The sequence below is a fragment of the Gambusia affinis genome, linkage group LG05 (genome assembly GCF_019740435.1).
Source record: "Gambusia affinis linkage group LG05, SWU_Gaff_1.0, whole genome shotgun sequence".
NCBI lineage: Eukaryota > Metazoa > Chordata > Actinopteri > Cyprinodontiformes > Poeciliidae > Gambusia > Gambusia affinis.
This window is the reverse complement of record NC_057872.1, coordinates 382,498-407,533: the sequence shown is the minus strand read 5'-3', so window position 1 is coordinate 407,533 and position 25,036 is coordinate 382,498. Positions and strand designations below refer to the sequence as shown.

Genomic DNA, 25,036 nt, shown 5'->3' with positions numbered 1-25,036 from the left:
TTTAGAAAAGATAGAAGCACTGTGGATCCTATTCTATGTATAGAACATGAAATTAGAATATTACTATTTAATAAAGAGACTTTGGTGGCTGTCTTTTTGATATAGAGAAGGATTATACTATGATATGGAAGGAAGGTTTTATAATCAAGTTTAAAAAGATAGGAATTAACGAATCAATGTTTTATTGGATGAAATATTTTTTACAAGATCAATCAATGCAAGTAAGAATTGGACAATATTTTTTAGATAAATTGTTTGTTGAAATTGGTATGCCTCAGAGAAGTATTGGGACTCCTTTGTTCTTTTTTACTATGATTAATGATATGTTAGAAAATTTGAAGAGTGGAATGGGGTTTTCTTTCTTTATTTATTTCCTGAATAAATCAGGTTTAAAACTTCCCCAAAACAACAAAAAATGCATTTATAAATGTATTTTTTTACTAATAAATTAGTTAGAATATAGAAAATACAAAATACAGCACCAGTTCGTGAGGGCGTAGATCCCTCACAGATCAGCAACAGCAACATTAGTGAAAAATTTGAATAATATTCAGTATCAAGGCTTGAGGTTATGTACAGGAGCCATCACAACAACTCCAACGTCAGCTTTACCAGTAAGTGGGAGATATGCCACGTCAGTTCAGAAAATTACAGTTCATTTCATCTTGAAGGGTCACAATATAAATCATCCATGTCAGAAGATTTTAAAACCAAGTTTGGAAAAGGAAAAGAAGAAATAATTTTTTTTTTTGTCTGAACTGTAGAAAACATTATAAAAAACTTTGTCAGATTTACCTGACATAAATATCAGTTCCTCTATCACCAGTTCATCCGTCTCTATTTCCTATAAGTATTGTTGATTTTACTTTGTTGGAGATAAGAGAAAATAAAATCTTTCAGATCCATATTCAGTACAATCCATACTTAGATAATAGATAGGATGAATGCGTCCATGTTTATACAGAGGCTTAAAAAACTCAAATAGAGGATGTCATTCATTTCAGAAACTGAATTCCAGAATTACATTTTAAAACAGGTAAAAGAATTACTGTTGGAGTCTCAGTTTATGCAGGAGAGATGCTGGGAATCATTTCATCTCTACCATGAATTGAGGAAGTTGATCCATTAAGAAGTGTCATTTGTTCAGATTCAAGTTTGTTATTCTATTCATTAAAACAATAACCATTCATATAGACCAGACTTTTTGTTAGAGATTCAATTATTAATTTATAGGATTCAGACTGTGGGTTTATCAATTATGTTAAATGGGTACAATCACATATAGGAATAAAAGGTAATGAGTTGGCAGTCAAATATGCAAACCAAGCAGCAAAAAATACCATAAAGTAGAAAGCAAATTGATTATTAAACAAAAGATTATGGAGAAATGGCAGAAACTCTGGGGAAAAGAACTGGAAGGTGGCTTTATAGCATTCAAAGGAAAGTTGTTATAATGGGGAGAAAAAGAATGGAGGAAACAGTTATATCCAGATTACATTTTGATCATACAGGGTTAAATAGTACTTTATTTCAAATGGGAAAACATCCAACGGGAAATGTAATTTTTGTTTTCAAGAAGAGACGGTGAAACAGGTTTTATTGTGCGTTACAAACATTCTGTTGAGAGAAGGGAATTAGTACATAGACTACAAGTAAAATAAGATATTTCCGACAAACTTTCCATTTCTGAATCTTTTTCCTTTTTCTTTTTTTTTTTTTTTTACTAAAATACCTCTAGAAGACGAAATTGATAAAGAGGATATGGAGAATTTTTAAAAATTTGTGTAATATATATTTAGCATTAAGATCCGCACTCCATTCCAGTAGATGGTAGTAATGCACATCTACACATTGCTTGCCACGAAAGAAAAAGAATAAGACAACGACACGTCACTGAGGTTATATTAAAGAGAGAAGATGGCTAGCACTGCGGGTAGTTTTCGCCTGTAAGTATAAGTAGTTGCTGTATTTTCTGTTTATTCTGACTTTAGACCCGTGGGAAGCTTTGTGTGGACCACACAAACAGTAGACGCTTCACTTTCACTTTAATTGTAAATTCGATGTCCGTATCTTACAAAGTTAACTCAACATGTTACACCATAGAAAGTTTCTCTTTTTAGAGAAGAACGCGATTGTTTTAAGTCAACAGTACCAGTGAGTCCGTAGAACATTAAAGCGACTGATGAAGGTTCTGGCAGGTCGGAGCGGGGTGTTGTTGACAGTCTTAAGGTTCGTCTCTACCGCTGCTAGTCCCAGCAGCAGCTCGCTGTCGGCTATCTTTCAGCTTTCTACCGGGCAGTTATAGTTAAGTTTCCAGTTTGCTCAGTTCTGTGGTCCACAGCACCAACTGTGGGCTTTGATGAGCCTACTGCGGGTGTCATAGTGATGATGTGATCTGTTCTCCTGTCCCAGGCACACCACAGCGGAAAAGTTCTACATAGAGCAAAGTGATAATGACTCCGTGGATGTCCTGGTCATTGATAGAGTATCTACTGAGATGTCACTCACTGGTAAGCAATCACCCTCCTGTTAAACATTATTATTATTTAATATAATATTTAAATGTATCTGCGACAGACTGGCGACCTGTCCAGGGTGTACCCCGCCTCTCGCCTGCTGTTATAGATTAACTGGTGGCTAAATTAACTGGTTGAAATCTATGCTCACCGCAGATGTTTCTAAATTGTAGGTGTTGATGCCTGTTTAAAAAATGCTACTTGTGTGACAAAACCGTTTGCAAAACTTTACTATAATTTCCATTTGAAGCAAATATGTTTAATGTTGCAGGTGAAAGATATGTTTCAAAGCAAGTTTCTACAGAGCAGCGTTGAGTTCGCTTCGAAAACACCACATTGGAGCAAAACCAGAACAATGAGCAACAAGACAACCCCATTCACATTCAGGTTCACCAGAATAAATTAATTCCAACTCATCAACAACCGCAATGTAAACATAAGTGAAAAGTTTCTGCTTTTTGTAACCAGCACTAATCAGAAAAACATTGGAAGTGACTCTCAAATCTCTGTAATGTGAGTTGTGGTGTTTAAATAGAGAGGAATATCAAGTAATGTCGATAAGTTATACTGCAATAAAATCTCATCTAAATGATATAAAGTTAACGGCCAATGTTGTAGTTGATGGTGATATCCAAATTGACGAGCCAAAATTATAATAATAAAAGTTCCTACATTACTGTCAGATGGCACCAACAGATTATGATCCATATCTACAGTATTTGTCTGTGTTCTCTACTGGGAACCAGTTTGCAGGCTGGTGATGAGGGGAAATAAACTTAAAAACAAAACGAGCCGCATTAAGATTTACTAGTGACAGTCAAACGGGGTCCTCACCGCAGACTTTTGTAAAAAAATTAAGTGACTGTGTTGTTTCCTGATCAAAACGCAACAAACGAAAATAAAGGGATTTGAAAATGTTCATGATCTCTTCTAAACAATAATAATTATTTGTATGTTAAGGAATATTCAATAATCTATTGAAATATCACCAAAACTTGAATTAGACGACAGCGTAAACTGAACTCGTACCAGCGGTCGCCGAGCTCCGAGAGCGATGTTTTATCCACTAAACTATGTCAGCCGACAGAAGTCCAATAATCCTACCTGTTATTGATTCTGATCTAACGGACGCCTCGCGCTTTAAGAAGCGAACCAAACCTGGATTAACTAGGGAGACTTTCAGAATCTCAGTTTGACTGAAAATTTTAACCCTTTTCTGATGTAAAAGTATAAAAGATAATTGTTTTTTCAGCGTTGTCTCTTATGGTTCAGTATTAGTCACTTGATGAAAAGAATAAAGATGTTTAGTTAAATTACAAGAAAAAATATCAACAATAAAGAAGAAATGGGGCTGCACAGTGGCGCAGTTGGTAGAGCTGTTGCCTTGCAGCAAGAAGGTCCTGGGTTCGATTCCCGGCCCGGGGTCTTTCTGCATGGAGTTTGCATGTTCTCCCTGTGCATGGTGGGTTCTCTCCGGGTTCTCCGGCTTCCTCCCACAGTCCAAAAACATGACTGTCAGATTAATTGGTTTCTCTAAATTCTCCCTAGGTGTGAGTGTGTGTGAATGGTTGTTTGTCTTGTATGTCTCTGTGTTGCCCTGCGACAGACTGGCGACCTGTCCAGGGTGACCTCCTCTGGCCTGGGACGCAGCTGGAGATAGGCACCAGCAACCCTCCCGACCCCATTAGGGAAGAAGGGTGTTCAGATAATGGATGGATGGATGGAAGAAGAAATGACACTGTTGCATAGATCTCTGGTAGCCATGTCTTCTGTAAATGAACTAGGAAATTAACTATAACGCTACAAAAACGGTGTTTTGAAAGATTTCGTTTAGTTTCTGTGGAAATCTAATTGAAATATCTACAATTTGAGGGAGATGTGAAAAACAACATAGCCTGTCGATCTTTTTTAACATTTTATTTTTAATCCCATGGCTCTTCAACATTTATGTCGGCTTTCAGGGATTAATCTTTGTTTGAGATTTGCTTGTGGCATCTGGAGAGCTATTTCAATCTTCCTGTTTCAACCTCTGAAGCAGCACATAAATCAGGACAAGTTCTCGTTATTTACATGTTTTGGTGATTTTGCAGATTAATGTAGAAAAAGAAAAGGCAACATACCATGTTAGACCAATAAAAGTGTTTCTAATTAATTATTCCCGAGATCTTAATGGTTGTCTTACGGAATCGGATAGTATTTTTGTGGGGTTTTTTAAGCTTATCACATGTTTATTTCCTGGTTCGGTAAGGGGTTCCTAAAAAGCCACGCCCACACAAACATCTGTGTCTTCCAGATGCCTTAGCCACCAGTTAATCTATAACACCGGAACAGCTGGAGATGGGGCACCAGCACCTCTCCCGACTCCACTAGGGACAAGGGTGTTAGAAAATAGATGGATTTAAATGTATTTCTAAAATTACAGTTGTGCTGGATGCATTCAAACACCAATGGTGAGAAAACGTGTTTTAAAAAGCAAGCAATCTCCTTCAGAGCCAGACTCCAGGACTGTCGGCCCTGATAGGAGTGGAAAGGACATGGAAGAGATGCACGTGGGAAAAAGTGTGATTGATTTTGTAAGGAACAAAGAAACGGAAAACAAAATAGCAGCCATAATTATGAATCTATACATGCTGTTCTTTTTACTTGTGTAAAAAGAATAGGGTAGCAGTGCAGCCAAAGATCTTTTCAATCATAACTGCTTCACCTGCATGGCACAAAAGGCATCAAAGTTAAAATGCAGTAAATGTGCTGGTTGTGAAAAGTTTTAGTCAGTCTTCTTACTAATTTAAGAAACAAATCCATTATTGGAAAAAATAACAGCATTTTATTTAAAATTTTACAATGTAAAATTTATATTTACATGTGAAGTACTTCATAATTTAATCAACTTGTAAATGAAGTAATACTAGATAACACGATAGTCGTGATTTTTATTAATTAATTAATTAATTTACAAGAGAACTAATGTTAGGAGTATCATAATTAGGTTCTTGCATATATCAAAAATATCACAATGAACTGCCTGGGATGAAACCCAGCTAGAGCTACAGCTACAGCTAGAACGTGAAGTCACTGCTCTAGCTGTAGGGATGCGAGCGCCAACTTGAGGGACCATAAACATAACCGGCAAAAGTCACAAGTATTTTGAATCTAAGTTACTTTAAATAATTTAGCAATGGTACAAACTTGCTGCGTTATTGGATGTAATGTCCAATCACACGACCAAAACGATAAAAAGATAGAAAACGGACTTTCACCGTTTTCCTGCCTGGAAACAAGGAGGCTAAGCTATCGGAGCCAACGAAAAGAAGACGAATGTCCTGTGTATCAGCGATGAGACGTCCTGATGTCACGTTCTCCAACATCCCAAGAAATCTACCAGTTTTCTCCAGACATGTCCAGTCTGGTGAGTGTTTAAATTCACTTTGTTGGTGTTGGTCATAATGTTTTGCTATGATTTTGTCCGGGTGTACTCATGTTCAGTTACGTTGAGTTCATCTAAGTGGGTCAACTTTGTTCAGGTCGGGTTTATATTTTTATGTAGCATAGTCCGAGTTTTGTCAGCAGACATGGAGGTTATTCCATTATTGTGAAGTAAACTATTTTACTAGTGTTATTAAATTTACAGCATTAATATCAATACGTGTCCTGATATCTCCTCTTCAAGGCAAACTGACGTATGAAATGGATCAGATCAATCCAGACTGAATCTGGGTCACTGCGAGGTCAACGCCACAACATGGGACCGACATGAGGATCAATTAAAGAGGCGATACAGCAAAACCATGATGGATCAACAAGTTACAGAGACTGTGTTTTCATGATTTACCCCAGAAGAGGTAAATCATGAAAACACAGTAGCGGAGGCTGTAGAAGAGGAGCAAGTTGGAGATGCTGAGGAGGAAACTCCAGGAGAAGAGCTCAGCAAGGCTGCACACTCTGAAGAGGAACAAGAACCATTTGTGTTGAAATAAATGTGTTCAGTTGGAAGTGGCTGTTTTCTCTCATTTAATCATTTAATGTGGTAAACATTCATGAAGCATTTGATTCAAGCTCTTCAAGTTGCATGTAAACAGGTGATGAAATGAACCACATTTCAAGTAAAAATTTGATATTTAAAATATTTCAGTTAATACCCAATTCAAAGTGTTATAGAGGATGAAGATGGATATGAGAAGATCAAGAAATACACGGATCCAAACATTAAAAAATCACAAGATAAAGAAAGAAATGAAAGTGCTCAGGTGGGCAGCATATGATAGCGATTTTAAACCAGCAATGTTTGATAAAGGGTTCAAACTATGGATAAGCAAGGGGGTCACAGGATGGTGTACCCTTCAGAAAGATGGGGAGCTGGAGAGTTTTCAAAAAATGAAGAAGTATAATTTAGATAAACATGAATTTTACAGGTACTTGCAATTGAGAGACTATTATAAGAAAGAAATCAGGAGGGATCCCTCTGTGGAAGTGAATGGGGTGATTAAAATTGTGATAAATTCATTCAGTGGAACAAATATTTAAATAATGTCAAAAACTGATGATGAACAAACATTCAACTAAGTATATAAAAGAAAAGTGGGAATCAGAGTTTAACACGACAATTTCAGATGAAGACTGGTTGGATATGTGGGAAACACATCAAACATCCACCAATTCACGGATATGGAGGAAGTTCTCATGGAAAAATCTAATACGATTTTTCATCACGCCTAAAGTCAAAAATAGATATAAGGACACAAACATGAGGTGTTAGTGGAACTGTGGATCAATGAACGCTGATCATTCTCACATATTCTGGAAATGTCCTAAAATTGTCCAATTTTGGAAAAATGTACATGAAACTGTGGAGAAGATTCTGGGATATGAGTAGTGTGGTACTATATCTTTGTAATTTTAACAATATCAAAGTATGGGTAAAAGACAGGTATCTGATTAAGATATTGTTAATAGCTAGCAAGAAAGCTACTATGAGGAAATGGGGAAAGGCGGATCCCCCTTGTCAAGAACAATGGACTGGAATAATAGAAGAAATCCACATTATGAAAAAACTGACACATCGTTTGAGACTTCAGTAAACATAAAGAGAAGTGGAAGAAATTGACAATATTCAAGACAAAACACAGCGACAAAAATAAAGAACTAGACAAACTAGACGGGACAAAGGTCAGATAGAGGAACAGTTCCCAAGTTAAAGTTTTATGTTATGTTGAATGTGGAGTGTTCATGCACATTGTATATGTAAACAAAAGTGAAAAATACTTATAAAAAGTTCAATGATAAAAGAAAAATATTTCAGGTAATAAACATACATGTAATGAAATATTAAATTAAAGTAAACAATTATAAAATCAGACATCTTGTCTGATGTAAACATTTAATGTAAACAATCAAACCAGATGAAAGAGCCCATTTTAAACTTTTAATGTGTAATTAAACATTTCAGAATAAACAATAAAGGTGATAAATAAATGTTATGAACTAGATCACACTTTAAAAAAATATTTGTTGTATTTAACACATTTCAGGTAAGAAGTGAGCATGTAATGAAATCGATCCTGTTCTAGAATTTTATGTCGTTGAACATTCCAGGTAACAAATGTGATGATCATCTGAGGTGATACATTTTATGAAAAAAAATGTAAAAATATTTTTTTAAATATAAAATTAGTTAAAAAATATAAAAGAGGAACATGTAATAAAGATGAGTGTGCTTCATCTATACTGTCTAGTAGAACAATTTCACACTGATTTTGAGTTAATGGGGCACATGATTTGGAAGCTATTGAAGAAAACATTGTTTAATATTCAAATTATTTAAAATGTTGAACATGACTTAAGATTTTAATAGAGGATAGTGCAAATAGCATGAATTACCACTTTTTGTATCGGTGAGTCACAAGGCAAAGCATTTATTAACAGGAGTGTTTGGTTGGAGATTGACGGCCCCTGTGTGAACCTCCAAGCGCTTGAGGAGGGAGCACTATAGTACAGCTGGCTGGAATTAGCATTCATAAATCAAATGGACCTTGTTAATGTCAAGGGTCAATTTGAACAGCACTGCAATAAAAGAGAAGAATATGAATTCATCATAACTGATATTCTCACTACAATATTCAACAATATTGAAATCCTATGATTTCTTTGTAATGATCAACCCTACTAGGAATATTTATAGATATTTTAGGGGTGCAGTGATTGCAGCTTTCTGGCCACTCTCTGATTACCAATCTTTAAAAAGCCTGACCTGCTGACTCTGATTTTAGCTGATAATATTTTTTTGTCTGAAATTTTGCTAAATGGCATGTGCCAGAGGTTTGGATTGAAAAAGCTCTAGAAAAACTTCAGCTCTGGAAAAACTGAAGCAGAGTTTAAGATTGCTCATCAGTCCCCCAAAACACGATAAAAACACAGAAAATTTGATGTTATGCTGTTACCACTTAGCAACAATTCAGAGGTGGAAGTGAGAGCACTGCACAACCCAAATAATGATCCGGCTGGAATACAGTGCACTAAATAATAAAACATAAGGAAACTTTGAGGCAGATAATTTTTTCTCAGGAATTTTAATAATCGAGGTACTCGAATCATTGGAGGAATCATTGAGGCCCTAGTCCCAGTGTGAGACAACCAGGTGCCCTGTGGTGAAGCACAGTTAATTTGATTGTGCCCAACATGTCAAAGTGTTGTTTTGGAAGACACTGAGCCATAAGGTGATGTGTGTCCAGATGAGTGTGAGTATCACATGGCCACTGTTGGATTAGCAGTAAGATGACAGATCTATGACAGGGCTGTCCATTATTAATTTATAGCTCTCGTAAATATTGAGCTTTAAAGTTTTCCTACTTTTCCTGCTTAATTCATAGTGATATAGAAATTCTTTACTTTAGAACACATGGCCACTAACCATTGTCTCATTTCTGGACCTCAGTGAGAAGCGATGTTCCTATGTCAGCTGAAACCAGGCCAATATGTGGAGTCATGGGAACTATTCGATTGCCAGCAGGTATGTTCAGCATGGTCAGATTATATTTCTGGACTATGTCACTCTGTCTGAACTCTCATTGGTGTGCTTTCATCTCCTTCATGATCTGGTTTCTTCATAAATCTAGGCATGTACCTCATAGTGATCACAAAGACGATGAAGGTGGGAGACTTACTGGGCCATGCTGTGTGGAAAGCTCTGAACTTTGACATCATTTCTTACAAAAAGACAGTACTACACTTGAATGAGGACCAGGTTGGTTCTTTGATCACCACTTACACTCCTCACCACTTGCTATCTCACGGTAGCAGAAGGACAACAAGCAGTAGCAGCATCCCAAACCGCACATTATGTTCAAACGGCTACATAGAGATCAAAAACAGACAGTTCTGTGTGACAAACTGACTTTCTTCAGAAGGATATGAAGTCCTGTTTTAGTGACATTTATACATGTGGAAAGGTATCTTCACATTTTCATTAATAGTCATATAGCCTTTTGCGGTTTTTGAAACCGTGAATGAAATAAATGAATAAAGAGGATTATCAAATGTTCAAACAACCAGCAGGTCTGAGTTAGAGGTGCACTAGATGTTTTTGGGTTTGATGCTTATTTTTGTCATTAGAGAACTGAGACTTGACTTGGAAAAACAGCTTTTGAAAATCTGTGGTGGGATCTCAAGAGAGGTCTAAATAAATACAAGTCAGGCTTGGGAACGTTGTAAGGCTTCTGTTTTTGCTCTTATTCACAATAGTTCCTCTAGATGGCAGTAAACTAGAGTGAGTAATACATTTTCATTTAATGAATTACTTACTCCACAAATAGCTGCTCAGCAGTCTGTAGAGTAAAATTTGGTCGACATTTTTATTGTACTTTCAAATTTCAGCTTCACATCTTAAATATGGAATTAAGTAGGCTATTTTAAGATGTGTTTTAAGATTTAAATAAAAGTATCAGTTAAACTTTAGCTGGTGTAGAAAATCAAGCAGGTACAGGACTGGGTTGGCATTGCGTCTTTCCTTAGGATTATATCAACCTTTTAAGTAACGGTGGACACTAAGTGAATAACAATACACATTATGATATACATGTGATCAGTATCAATATATAAAATATCTGGTAACACTTTATTTGAAGGAGTGTGCATAAGACTGACATGACACATGTCGTAACATAACACCGTGTCATGAACACGGAGGAGTCTTCATGAATGTTTGACTGGTGTCATGAAGTCATTTGGTTTAAAAAATGGCACTGCAAGGTTGACACTTTTAGTGGACTTTTAATGTAACTTTGCATTAAAAATATTATTTACCAAATGACATTTTATGACAAGAGACAAACATATGTGAAGACTCCTTCATGCTCACTACAGGTGTTATGTCTTGTTTATGACAGTGTCACGTCAGCCTTTTGCACACTTCTTCAAATAAAGTGTTACAAACATCTGATAGAATATGCAATATATAGAATATTCACTGAACTCCAATCTAGAACCGCACATTCTGGGGGATATGGGCAGAGGAATGGCTGTAGCTACTCAGTCTCTCACTATGTTAGTTTTTCATATGCTAATCAGCTATTCCCAGTTGTAGAAACAACACATTGTTGCCATGGTTATACATCATAACAACTGAGAGTAAGAAAGCGCTGCACAGCATCCAAAATTAGAGAGAAAATTGTCCAAACATGCAACAAAAGTCTAGAAAGGAACAAACCAGAGCTAACATAACAGAGCTGCCACCATAAGCAGCACAACTCTAGAAAGTTCTAAATGTTTGGTGATCAGAACAATGAAGTAGAACCTTTATATCCATGAATCTTCTATTGCAGATGCAAGACAACAAAACCTTTGTATCCATGATCAGCAGTGTGCTTCATATGGATGGCCTCTACTTTGCATCAGACTATGACCTGACCCACAGCCTGCAACGTCTGGCAAACACAAGCCCAGATTTTCAAGACATGAGTCTTCTGGAGAGGGTAAGACCAGACACCAAACAGCCTTTATAACACTTCTTTCAAACACGATTGTTGCTACCAAGCATGAGCATTTCAAACAAAAATATTTCAGAATGACTTGTAACTAATAGATTCTTTTTCAGATAAATCCCCGCACTATCTGCCCACATTCAGATGCTATGCTCTCATTGCACATGACTTCTTACTATTCAGTTAGCATGTTGGTTGCGCTAAAATAATCCTAGTGGGTATGTTTTCTAAAACTTTCAGTACAAACTTCACATCCAACACAATCTGAAGAGATAATCTTAGCAACTGTTGAGGAAAACTCCCATTGCATTTTTTCCTTCCATCAGCTGTTCATGCTAGAATTTAGTCCGTGCGATTCCTGTATCCCCATTTACATGTTAACTCTGTTTGTTCCAGGCAGATCAGCGCTTTGTTTGGAATGGCCACTTGCTACGGGAGTTTATGACACAGCCAGAGGTAAGATACATAAGTGACCTGTTTAATAGCTTTCTGCCAGCACCAGAAATAAGCTTCAGCACGTCTGCTGAAACATATGAAATTTTCATATTGCACATGTGCAATATGAAAATTTGCTCACTCCTAAATATTTCACAGTCAACTGTCAGCTGTGTTATATGAAACTGGAAGTGTTTGGTAACAGCAACTCAGCCATGTAGTGGTGGGTCACGTAAACTGACGAATCAGGGTCAACGGATGATGAGGCACAGAGTGCAAAGTGGTCGGCATCTTTCTACAGAGTCAGTCACTCCAGAGCTCCAAACTTCATGTGGCCTTCAGATTAGCTCAAGAATAGTGAGCAGAGAGCTTCCGGGAATGGGTTTCCATGGTAACCAGCTGCTTCCAAGCCATACATCACCTTGCAATGCAAAGTGTCAGATCCTGTGCTGTAAAGTACGCTGCCACTATAGAGCAGTGGAGGCGTGTTCTCTGGAGTGACAAATTATGCTTCTCCATCTGGCAATCTGATGGATGAGTCTGGGTTTGGCGGTTGCCAGGAGAACGGTACTTATCTGACTGCACTGTACCAAGGGTAAAGTTTGGTGGAGGGAGGATTATGATTTGGGGTTGATTATGGTGTGGGTTGGTCCCATAGTTCCAGTGAAAGAAACTCTGAATGCTTCAGCATACCACAACATTTTGGACAACTCCATGCTCCCAACTTTGTGAGAACAGTTTAGAACTGGCTCCTTCCTCTTCCAACATGACTGTGTTCCATAGCACAAAGCAAGGGTCCATAAAGACATGGATGGCAGCGTCTGGTGTGGATGAACTTGATGACCTGCACAGAGTCCTGACCTTAACTTGATAGAACACCTTTGGAGATTGGACACTGAGAACCAGATCTCCTCATCCAACATCAGTATGTGACCTCACAACTGTGCTTCTGGAAGAATGGTCAAAAATCCCCATACACATTCCTAAACACTTTGTACAGCCTTCCCAGAAGAGTTGAAGCTGTTCTAGCTGCAGAGGGTGGACAAACGCCATATTGAACCCTATGGATAAGGAATGGGATGTTACTTATGCTCATATGTGAGCTCATATGTTTGCTGACGTAGTGAAGATCTGTGGATAAGATCGACTTCACATGTGTTGCCAATTACTGATAATCAATGCACCCCTACTTAACAAATGTAAGCATGGTTGCTGTGTGTCTTGTCTGCTGGGTTGGGCTGCTGAACCAGCTAAAGTTTGTTGAGGGAGTGTGTGTTTGAATTGTTCACATGGTAATGTTTCCTCACCTGTTTTACAGTTGCACAGGTTCGTGTATCCTGTTGTCCATGGTTGTATCCTTTTCTGTGGCTGTCTGCCTTGGTTTATTTTTTCCAATGAAATTGTTAAGGTTAGAAAGTGAAATGATGAAATCATAAACGTCAATAAAAACATGTTCCTCTACTACACTGATTCAGAGAGGGAGTCTCAAGTCCTTCAGCCTTTTTTCAGTGTATAAATTGATCACAAAATGATGAAATCGTAATCTTTGACTGGATTATTACTAATCAGTCACAAGTCAACATTGATATAATCACTGGAGCAGAATGTTGACGCAGATGGGGAACAAATAAACTGATGTCTGATTTAACTTTTACTGTTTGTTTGAGCCACACATTTAAGGTGTACTTTATCATTAACACTTTTGATCTTTCAAAGCAACAATTTACATAACAGAAATATTTTAAGCATTTAAATGATTTCAATCGAAGTCGAAAATAACAGACATGTTGGCATACTAAAAGTAATTTAAAATGTTTATTCGGAATATTCTGGTTTCATTTGAAAATTAACCTTAGAAGTGAGAATCATTAATTGGTGCCTGACTGTTGATCAGAATACAAACAACCTTTAATCTCCGTGGGGAAATTCAGGACTACCAGCAGCAAAGCCACAGGCAAGTTGAAGCATTTGTGAATGTTTCGTCATGCTGACACTCTAAAGTGCTTATCAAAAAGTTAAATACAAACAGCAATTCATTAACTGCAATCTATCTTATTTTATAATGAACCCAACAAAAACCAAATCTCCACTTGAATCTGGTCTGAGGGATGTTTCTGTATTGTTTCTGGTTGCTTTTATGTGTCACATTGACTCTTTCTGTTTCCATGTACAAGTATTGTTGGTTTCTTAACTTGTCTCCTTCCCAGTCATTACCATTAACTCGTGCTCCATCAATGGGAAAGTGTTTGAGTGGATTATCATCTCCAGAAGAAGCTGTTTCAGAGCTGGCGTCCGCTACTATGTCCGAGGTAACTGCTGCAAGCTGTCTTTAACTTGGCTAACGTCTCCTGTTGCTCTGTGACCCCTGCAGGCTCTCTGGAGACAAATATATGATGCTGTTTTGTCATTTGTCCCCAATGTGATGAACAAAACTGGGATTGGTACTCAGAAATATGGGGTTGCAGTTTTTATTCAACCGTTTACTGTGTAAAGCTTTGACACTTTTAAAGTTGTTTGTTTTTGTTTTTTTATAAATGGCATTTTGTGCTATTATCTGCAGATTGATGAGTATGTCCAAAATATGTTATGGTACGATGTACACATTAGTGAATGACTAGGTTTTTGTAGTAAATGACAAATTTATATTTTCATGAATGCCATTGTTATAATTTAGGCAAAATAAACTTTCTTCTAGTTTTTAAATATGTTTCTGTTTTTCTAGCATGTAACGCTAATTACGTCATTTGCATGCTTCTTACCACAGCATACCAGCTTTTTGCAGACATTATTATCAAGATAAATGTCTTTTGGTTGTTGTTAATTTAACACAGGCATTGATTCAGAAGGCCATGCTGCTAACTTTGTGGAAACTGAGCAAATTGTGCAATACAACAATTACAAGGCTTCATTTGTGCAGGTGAGTCAAACAGCTGAGATTCCAAGTCATCCAGCAGTGGGAAAGTCAACCAGTCAATAATGGCTTTCAGTGTTGTTTCTTTTTTGTCAGGGCTTTGTAAAGGGACAGTGTTAATATTTGGATCTTCACAGTGCTGATTTTTTCTGGGTTTTATTGAGGTAGTAAGTCTGTTAGTGACAGAGCAAAATAAAATTGATTGGCTGCTAGTGTTTGCCCTTATTTTCTGTTTCTTGATCATAGGTTTTTCCTTTACTGTTCAGTCTGCATTTTCCATTTTCCATATTCATTGAGACATACAAACCTTTGAAGTGCATCTTTGCTGTCACATTTAAAAATGGTTTGCAAAACCAGTGCAAGCTTTTTAAACTTTAAACCATGTTCATTTGTTCTGATGGAAGAGCGAATGTGTGTAAGCATAATAATTTTGTCCTTATGCAACATGTTTCATTTTTCCTAGACCAGAGGCTCCATTCCTTTCTATTGGTCTCAAAGGCCCAATCTGAAGTACAAGCCAAAACCACAGATCAGCAAAGTGGTTAACCATGTCAGTTTTCACTCTTATTTTACATAAATCATGACATGACATTGTACATTTTTTACTTTTAATGTCTTATTCACTTTTCCTCTTTGATTTTTGTTGCAGTTAGATGGATTCCAGAGGCACTTTGATTCCCAGGTTGTTCTGTATGGAAAACAAGTCATTTTGAACTTGGTGAGCAAACATGTTTTTATTCTAAGTTATAATTCTGTCCTATAAATTGTAAAATTTACAGTCAGCTAGATAGTGATTTCACTGGGGTAAATAAATTTCCATCTAAATTCCTTCCTTTGTTCATTCACCAACCAAACATCCTCCAGTGAGTTGGGGGTCTGCCCTTGGGTCTCCTCCCACATGGCTGTGCTTGGAAACTCTCCCAGGAACCGTCCGGATCCTATTCTCAAATCACCTTACCAAGTTCTTTTAGTTGTAGAGGAGCAGTGAGTCCACTCTGATATTCACCAAGCTGGAAGATCAGAGCTTGATCTTCCAGCTTGGTGAAGTTTGAAGACCAAGCTTTCACCAAGCTTGCCCTGGGGTCTCCTCTCACATGGCTGTGCTTGGAAACTGGGCTCCTTCACCAGGAGTCCTAGGATAGGACTAGCTAGGAGCCCTATTCTAGGACTCCTAGCACCTGAACTAGCCAATACTCCTCCCAGTTTCTATCATAGTTTGTTTTCCAAATGGACTCAGCCCAAGGAACAAAGGCTTGATGAACCCAAGGTACTATGCAGTGAAACCCCACCTCACCACATTCCCCCCAAACTTCCTTGAAGTTTTATACTGTCCAACTCCTATCATAATGTTCGAATCGGTCTTGTCTGACCCCTCCTTTAAGCTAATCTGGGATGGGAGACTCCACCTGGGATACTCAAACTTCTCCACCATGTTAGGGGTGATTCTACTGAGACAAGGCACACATTGACTGAATTATGAATGGGCTGATTTTATCACAAATTTGACTATTCTTCCACAGATCAACCAAAAAGGTTCTGAAAAGCCTTTGGAGCTAGCATTTGACAAGATGGTAACCAGCTCGGGTAATGGTATGATCAAGTAAGATCACTTCCAAGTTTACCCCTTAGTCTTCACATGATTCAGCTCTGCCTGTACATTCATAATGCATTGGTCTTTGTGTTTCTTAAAGGATTATGTTGGAGTTTTTGGCTAACAGATTGTTTCTCTGCAGGTACATAGCATTTGACTTTCACAAGGAATGTAGTCGGATGAGGTGGCATCGGCTTCAGATTTTACTGGACAGTGTTTCTGAAATACAGGATGAATTTGGGTCAGTGTTTTTTTGGCTTTAGGCTTATCCATTAAGTAGATAAGGGGTTGTCGTTACTCAAACATCAAACCACTACATATGGTTTCAGATATTTTCTTGTGGATGCTGAAGGGACGGTACTGATGAACCAAGAGGGTACATTTCGGAGCAACTGCATGGACTGTCTGGACCGTACCAATGTCATCCAGAGTCTGCTAGCCCGATGCGCCCTTCAGTCACAGCTGCAGGTATCTCCTCACATGCACTATGTCAACACAGAAATTTAAGGAAATAAATGTTTTACAGTCAAAATAGCAAAAACTTTTTAGAACTTGTAGTCTTAAAAAAAAAGTTGTTTTAACCACTTCTGGTGTGCAGTGCTGCAAGCATTCTTATTCTCTAGGGAGAAAGACTTTGTGTCAGATATCAGGAAATAGTTTTGTTCTTATTCTGTTGCAGAAAATTGTGATGACCATTTATCTCTGTTTTTCAAACACTTCTCTTTCTTTGCCAGTAAACATTGTTTCAGCCATTTCCTTGAGATTCACTATGTTAGCCACTAAAGATATAAATAGCAGGTGAAGCATCCATTGCAGTGACATAATATAGTACATTGTTTACAATTTGGACTTGTTCTTGGGGTTATTTTTAGGGGTGCGTAGATCCATCCCAATTTCTTTTATTTTGGGTGATCATTGATTGGTCAATACTTGCATGTGAAACCGATTTTATCCATTGATCTTTTCTACTACCTCAAGAGTCTGACAGAGGGCTGCATTTGACAATGGGCAGCCTTCAGTTACCAACGTTTCAACTTTTTTTCCATCTTTGGTACAGAAACAAATTGTTGTAGGCCAAAATCAGTCAAGCTTTTTAAATACGGGTGATCAGCCCGAAAACTACAATCGTTGATTGTGGCATGGAAAAAAATGTTGATATTTTTGTCTGGCTTGTTGGTTTTTGCAGCTCTTTCTGTATGCTCTCTGGGGGTAAAATTTTAGTTTGACTCATTCAAACAAACATGCTTGTGATATCATTGAAGTGAAAATAATTCTGCCAGTCACAGACATAAAGCAATATTCAACTTTAAATGTCCTGAATAGAATAAATGTAAACAAAACTAGGTGATGACCAATGTTACGTCCACTGGGCTCGTTTGGTGGTAATATTAAAGGAGACCGCACTAGGATTTTCTGATTAAATGAAAGTTGAATTTATTAAATTATACTAAAGAAATAAAACCTGATAAAGGAATACCTGAAATGAGAAATCAAATTAAATGAATGTAAAACCTGTAGCTAACTAGAAATAAACAAATGCAAAACAAACCTAACAAAACCCAACCATAAGATACAAACCAAACCAAATGGAGTTCTGAGGAGGGGGAGGGAAAAGGCCTCCTGTCTGCTGCATATAGTGATGGGTCTGGCAACACCGCTGCGTCGGCGCACGTGTCAAGCCCAGAGACCAAATCCCGTGTCGGTGCGCTTATTGCTTTCAGCAAGTCACGTGACCGATACAGGAACTGTTTTGAAATGATGCTGACGCGCCAAACTGTGTTTATGAGGAAGCGAATCTGTCAACCAGATGCATTTACCAAAATAATTCTTGATCTTTTATGGTACAGCGTCAACTATGGAGCCTCAAGACAAACGAAATATTTTGTAGTTTGGGGCCATTTTGATTTTACATCAGAAAATAAGACATCGGTTATCACTTTGTTGTTGTTTCATTCAGTTCTTTTCAGTTTCTACTCGATCTATCTGAATCCAAATTCAGCTGAAATGGACCTTCATATCATGTTCTGCAGGTTAAGTGCTGCATATGTTTCTCCTTTTAAATCATAGATTTCATAATTTTATTCTTAAATTACCCTCCATAAATAAAAATCCTTAGACAGAAAAAAAGAAAATAAAGACAACCCCGCTATAAATAAATAAATAATAAAACATATTCCCAGCAAAACACATCCATAAAGATCTGTGTACAAACTAAATATAAAATAAAAAATATAATTTATGTGAACAATATACAGCGTCACTAAAATCAGTTTTCTTTAAATGAATCCACCTCCTCAATGCTGAGGCATTATAGGGCATCAGAATGAAGTCCCAGATACACCCAGGATAAAGTCAGGTATACAGCCATTCTACAAATCACTCAGTTGCTTTTTATAAATTATTTCATAAAAATTTATTGTTTACATAATTTTTTTCTACAGCAGGAGAAGTTGTGTCAAAAAATGGAACAGGCTAAAGTTCAAAATGTTGGAAAAACTTATTTTTTGAATGAAAATTTGTAAAAAAAAACAACAACAAAAAAACAGTCCACAAGCATCCTCCTTCCAAACACTTTCACTTTCATCACTTGGTACATGTTCACATTATTCATTGACTGTATCGGAGAATGTCAAATATATTTTGAATTTCACTGAAAATATGACTTAATACAATATATAATATACAATAAAATACAATGACTTAAATCTTATTGTTTAGACTAGGTCATCAAATCAGTCTAACTACGTTGCCTGTAGGGATTTTTAATGTCCAGCAGGTGTCAGTATTCAAACACAGAATCAACATAGTATCAATACAGTTTTGCTATGGGTCCAAACGATACATGACGTCTCATTTACCCATCACTAGCTGCATGCATGGCAGTTTTAAAGCAGCAGAGTACCAATCAGGGCAAAACATCACACCTGCTGAAGGCCTGCCTCCAGAACCCTGCAAGTAAAAAGGGCAGAGATCCACTTCAGTTGTAACACCTGCCTAAAGGAGTGTGATAGAGTAAATAATCAGCATAAGTCAAACAATGAGTCATCATTTTTGGCCTAAGAACTACAGACACTGAATAAAGGAATAGTTAGTTTCACAGAAAGTTGAATCCTGGAAACACAAGAAATGTTTGAACCATATATTCAAACTTTTAGATCAGGGGTTTCCATAGTGGGTCCTGGAGGACCGGCATCCTGCATGTTTTAGTTCTCTCCCTGGTGGTACCAACAACCTTTTCAGCATATCAGTGTTCTTCTTAGGCCTTGTAACGAGCCATCATTGGTCCAGGGGCGTTAAATGAGGGAGAAAAGTAAAACATGCAGGATGCCAGGCCTCCACGACCCACTTTTTGCACCCCTGTTTTAGTGTGTGTTCTTGGTTCTGACAGCTGTTGATATTTGTGGGTGTGTCTTTGCAGAAAATGGGACTTCTCCACCTGGGACAGAAGATCGAAGACCAGACTGATTTTGAGAAGATTTATAAGAATGGTGAGCATATTTTCACTATACCCTCAGTTCCATTCGAGCATTATTATAACAACATCATCTCTACCAACATCATGTGAAGACTAATAGTGACAGTTAAGCCTTTTGTGTTCCTGGTACAGTTCCAAACATCCAAGGAATGTAGTTTACAGGATATCTGAGGGGCCCTCGGTGTCTGGCACCACACTGTTCCACAGCACCAACTCTTCCAGTTGAACAAACTGGCAGCTTTCAAGCAGCTCTGCACAATCATAGAAAACCCTGACATTACAATGCAAATGCTCAATATAGCAATATCGATTCTCATTACAGGTTTGAATGTATGGCTTTCAAACCCCTGGTAGGGAATTAGTATTTCCTACCAGGTACTATATCTAAGTATTCAAATGAGATAGCAAATCTTCACATATTAATATTATGATGACATATTGTTCAGTTCTGCTTTCAGTGATCACTGTTCTTCTGGTTGGTGACTGGGACCAGGTGACCTCAACGTCTTCACTTCCCTCTGTAGTCTTGTCTAGACTTTAAATTTGACATCTAATAAAACTTCAGAGTTAAAATGGAGGCCTTAATAACATTAGTGTTTATCACTTTATGTTCCTCTCTTAATTTATATGATTTCTTTGCAGCGTGGGCAGACAATGCTGATGCATGTGCCAAGCAGTATGCTGGAACTGGTGCCTTAAAAACAGACTTCACCAGGTCAGTGTTTTCACCATCTAACATCCAGCTGATCTGTCTTCATTCTTCTCTGTAGACGTCTCTGGTAAAAACCAGGTCAGTTTTAATGACTAAGCTAACTACACCACCTTCATGTGAACTTTTGACCAAGGGTCAGTTTGCCTCTGCCTATTCATATTCACATTCAATTCAGTTAATTTAGCGCCATTTCACAAGTATCACTTCACAGCACTCTTCAAAAAATAACTTTAATTTAGTCACAGATACATTCCAGTTTATCCTAGTTATCAAGCAGTGCAGTATGCTCAGTTAATTATTCAAAGTACCGTATTTTAAAAGAAGTCTAGTCAATAACTTTTAGCATTCTGTCTGCTGTCTAGCAACGGTGGACATGTATATATGTATGTCAGTATGTCGCCACCTTTATGACCCAAAGAATATCTGCAAATAGCTTCATAGGATTTATTTGATGTTGAAAATGTTTCAGTGATGTCTTGTTGTTGCTGTAGGGTGTTCTGTGTGTTTCAGGACGGGGAAGAGGACTGTGTGGGGTGCTGTGATGGATGGCTGGAACTCTGCAATCAGATATTACAAGAACAACTTTTCAGATGGCTTCAGGCAGGTGAGTTTAGTCAGTCCTCTGCTTGATGGTAATATTAGGACTTGTTTGTTAAACCCTCATCAAACTGGAGACACTGCTGGGTTGCAGATGTGTGAATTGTACAATTGTCTAAATTATTGGAATTTAACATGATTAGGACTTTGATGATGAAACAACCTATTGCTATCCACCTGTCTGTTTTTCTGCTGGTGTGATTCACAGTTTGCATATTTGGGTTTGATGCTGGGTACTTGCTGAGCCATAACCTGACCAAAGTATTAAAACACATGAAACCAGGATAGGTAAAATAAGCTTTGTAAAGCAGACATTTGAAGCACCATTGTGGGCCAAATGTGAGATAAACACTGGAAAATATATCCACTGTTTTTGAGAATTCCTTGTATATCCAATCTCTGGAAGTGAGTAAAGAGATGTCCTCTCCAGATAAAGGCATAAAGGTCAAGAAACTTTAGCTTATTAATGAACTATTATTATTAAGTCAGAAATATATTTTTCAAAACTGAAAATTCTTGACAGCCTTTTGCAGTAATTCAATGGTACAGAAAAATGTTTGGAATTATCCCAACGGAGAGGTGAACTTGAGCCTTAATGACTTGTGGCGGCTCCTGCTGGACTCGGCCCAGTCCAGCTTCCATTCATCTGGAAATAATAATACCCTTTCAGCTATGTTGAAGAGGCATTCAAATATTTATTTTATTACAATAAAATAAATAATCATAAAATAAATCATAAATAATTATGCTTTATTTTCTGATTATTTTTCTTCCTTGCTTTATTTTTCCCTTTAGTTCATTACATTTCTGCTTGTACCATGGTTACACTGGCTTTTAGTATTTTCTCTAATTTGAAAATATATAAAAAGTTTAGATAAAATAGAATAAAACCTAGTGTGACTCTAAGGGAAGAATTGCTTTCCTGGCTGCAGTTTGTCACGTAAAGTCAGGCTGACTTTGACATCCTAAATCATCTCAGGGTGGAAGCCAGCTCTGTTTGTGTTTTAAACCAGGACTCCATTGACTTGTTCCTGGGGAACTATGCTGTGGACGAAGCAGACTGGATCACTCCACTGCAAGACCCCAAAGACTGGAAGTTTTTAACTGTAAGAAAATGTTAAGAATACAAAAAAAGAGTTGTGTTGTTGTACTAATTGGGATTCTTGTCTGTTTCTCTTTTCCAGCTGCCTATCGTCATGGTTGTAGCTTTCTCTATGTGCATCATCTGTCTGCTAATGGCTGGTAAGAAACATTTGGGTGAACTAACACTAGCAGTAATTGATTTGGAATGGCATGGAGAAGTTCTGCCAGCAGCCAGACTACCTGTGGAACTGGAGGGCAGAGGGTTTACTCAAGCACTTTGAACTGCCTTGCTGCTGAAAATGAGCTATATAAATGAAAGCACAGTAGGTTATAGGGAGGGTCCATGATGTGATCAAGTATTTGAAAGATGAAGGTCATCAAAACCAAATCATATGAGTTTAAATGGCTTATTGAAGGTGTAACCCATATAAATGTGTAGAGCCTTCAGTAAAAGTGTACAGTAGGTAGAGAACTTATTGACTTGTTGTGTGTTTCAGGTGACACGTGGACTGAGACTTTGGCCTACGTTTTGTTCTGGGGAACAGCCAGTGCTCTGACAGGTGGCCTGATCCTGTTTAATGGACGGGACTTTGTGGACGCTCCCAAGCTGGTTCAGAAGGAGAAGTTGGACTGAATGTGTGTGTGTGGAAAGCAGCTGGGCCCCGGCGACCTTAACATGTCATCACTTAACCCCCACCATCGCCATCTGCAGGCCTGGAGCCTGTACTAAACATGATCAGACCAGACGAGGATGATGGCTACCACAACCAGCCCAGTGTGAAACAACTGGGACTGGGACTGGGAGATTCTACAGGGGTTCTGCTGCTGTCCACACGTAACCCGGTGTAGTGGACAGGACTGTTTGTCCACTGGTGTCCTAGTAGAATCAGCAGTTAAAGGAGAATACTGAGCACTCACGCAGTCTCTTTTTTTTCTTTTATCTTTTTTGAGTGCATTAATATCTGATAACTGAGAAAACCACATTGTTGTAAGTGAATGACTCTTCAGAATGTACATGTTTTATATTTGCATTTGTCAAAGCATAGATTAGATATTGCTTTTCAGCAGCTTTGTCAGTTTTTTTCCCTGGCCTGTTTCAAAGTGAGTATTATATACAGCACCAAATTATGGATGACCAGATGCCTGTCAGTAAAGCAACCATTTGCCAATAAGGAGGTTGTTGGTTCCATTTCTGAGTTCTTGGCCACATGTCTATCGAGCAAGATGAACAACCTGAAGTTGTGAATGGGGATGGGTCATTATGACTAAACAGTATCATATAGAGTGGGGAGAACAAGTATTTAATATACTGTTGATTTTGCAAGTTTTCCCACTTCTGGATGCAAAGCATCTAGAAATTTCCAAGTTTTATCATAGATTCTCTCCAACTTTGACAGAATCTAAAACAAAACTCCACTGTATGATTTTGAAGTCATTTGCATTCTATTGCTTTGTTTACATGCAGTGTTGCCTCCCTGCCATTAAATCCAAAACCTGTTGGAGAAAATAAAAAAACACACCACTGTCTAACAAAGTAGAATCAACCATACACAGGAGATAAGGTATCTTATCCCCTAATGCACATTCTCTGAACCCTTCTTGTGCTTAATTATGAGATTAAACCTCTGTACCATCAATGACCAGCGCATCAGTTTTGGTTATACATCCGAAACGACGTAAACACTGACATCACTACTGACATCACTTCTGACATCACTACTGACATCATGTAAATGGATTTACAACACCTTTTGTAAAGGTGTTGTAAAGCCAATATCATTGCAAGAGTTTCTTTTTCAGTGGTGGAATAGTTCATCTGGTGAGTTTTGAACTTAGCAGAAAAGTAACTCAGAAGGCCTCACCATCTTGGATACTGAAAAAAGTGGTCAGGGTTCACAAAGACAGACAGAGATGCTCTCAAGATTAAAGGAACTCCAATCTTCCTTAAGCAGATCCAACTTGGTAATGAGTGCAGCGGGACAAAAAACTATCAATACAGTCTTATGCTAGTTTAATTAATTCTTGGAGGTTTGACAGAATTAAAGTGATCTAGGATTAGTTGAATATGTTGGCATAAATATGTAGCAATTTTCCTACAAACTAAAATATTGATGTTTGTGATACACCAAAATTCATATTTACTTCTAAAATGTACAAATGTCTTGTTTTTCACCCATGGAGGTCGCCATTTTTTCACCGATAGGCTGATGACGTCATAAAGTCTACTCTATACTGGAATCTACAAAGTACACACAGGAAGGCAGGCTAACTTTTTCTGAGTAGTTTATTATATTGCGTTTGATCAATTTTACATATTGCCACACCGTGTCACTGTTGACTCTAATTTCATAAAAAGTGAAAAGGAAGAAAAAAAAAGTTAGGTGAATCCGAATAACATTATACGAGTCCTCTAGGTTAATTATCCCCAAGCCCCGGGCCGCGGACTGGTACTGGTCCGTGAACCAATTGGTACCAGGCCGCACAATAAATAATTAAATATTCCCGTTTTACATATTATGTCTGGAGGAGTTTCTATTTTGAATATTAATAATCTCTGAAAGCCAACATAAATGTTGAACAGCCATGGGATTTACAAAGAAAATGTTTAAAAAGATTGACTGACTGTTCTTTTTCATATCACCCTCACATTGTATATTTCAATTAAATGTCCACAAAAATAGCAAAAAAAAAATATTTTAAACTCTATTTTTGTAACATTATAGTTTATTTCCTAGCCTACTTAC

The 25,036-nt window shown here is 37.6% G+C and overlaps 1 protein-coding gene across 2 annotated transcripts; it reads left to right on the top strand.

The window, feature by feature from the left end:
- The first annotated feature begins 1,829 nt into the window (after positions 1 to 1,829).
- On the top strand, positions 1,830 to 23,467 carry sacm1lb (SAC1 like phosphatidylinositide phosphatase b). 2 transcript variants are annotated; one of them, XM_044116223.1, is made up of 20 exons: positions 1,830 to 1,946; positions 2,413 to 2,510; positions 9,445 to 9,519; positions 9,626 to 9,753; positions 11,330 to 11,479; positions 11,885 to 11,944; positions 13,242 to 13,275; positions 14,131 to 14,232; positions 14,755 to 14,840; positions 15,298 to 15,384; positions 15,484 to 15,552; positions 16,355 to 16,434; positions 16,568 to 16,666; positions 16,755 to 16,893; positions 19,844 to 19,913; positions 20,543 to 20,615; positions 21,123 to 21,216; positions 22,223 to 22,315; positions 22,394 to 22,451; positions 22,790 to 23,467. In XM_044116223.1, exons 1-20 carry the CDS (start codon positions 1,918 to 1,920, stop codon positions 22,924 to 22,926), a joined length of 1,761 nt encoding a protein of 586 aa, XP_043972158.1. In that variant the 5' UTR covers positions 1,830 to 1,917; the 3' UTR covers positions 22,927 to 23,467. The 2 variants fall into 2 exon arrangements, with proteins under 2 accessions (XP_043972158.1, XP_043972157.1); XM_044116222.1 differs by lacking the exon at positions 1,830 to 1,946 and adding an exon at positions 1,996 to 2,229.
- The last annotated feature ends 1,569 nt before the right edge of the window (positions 23,468 to 25,036 follow it).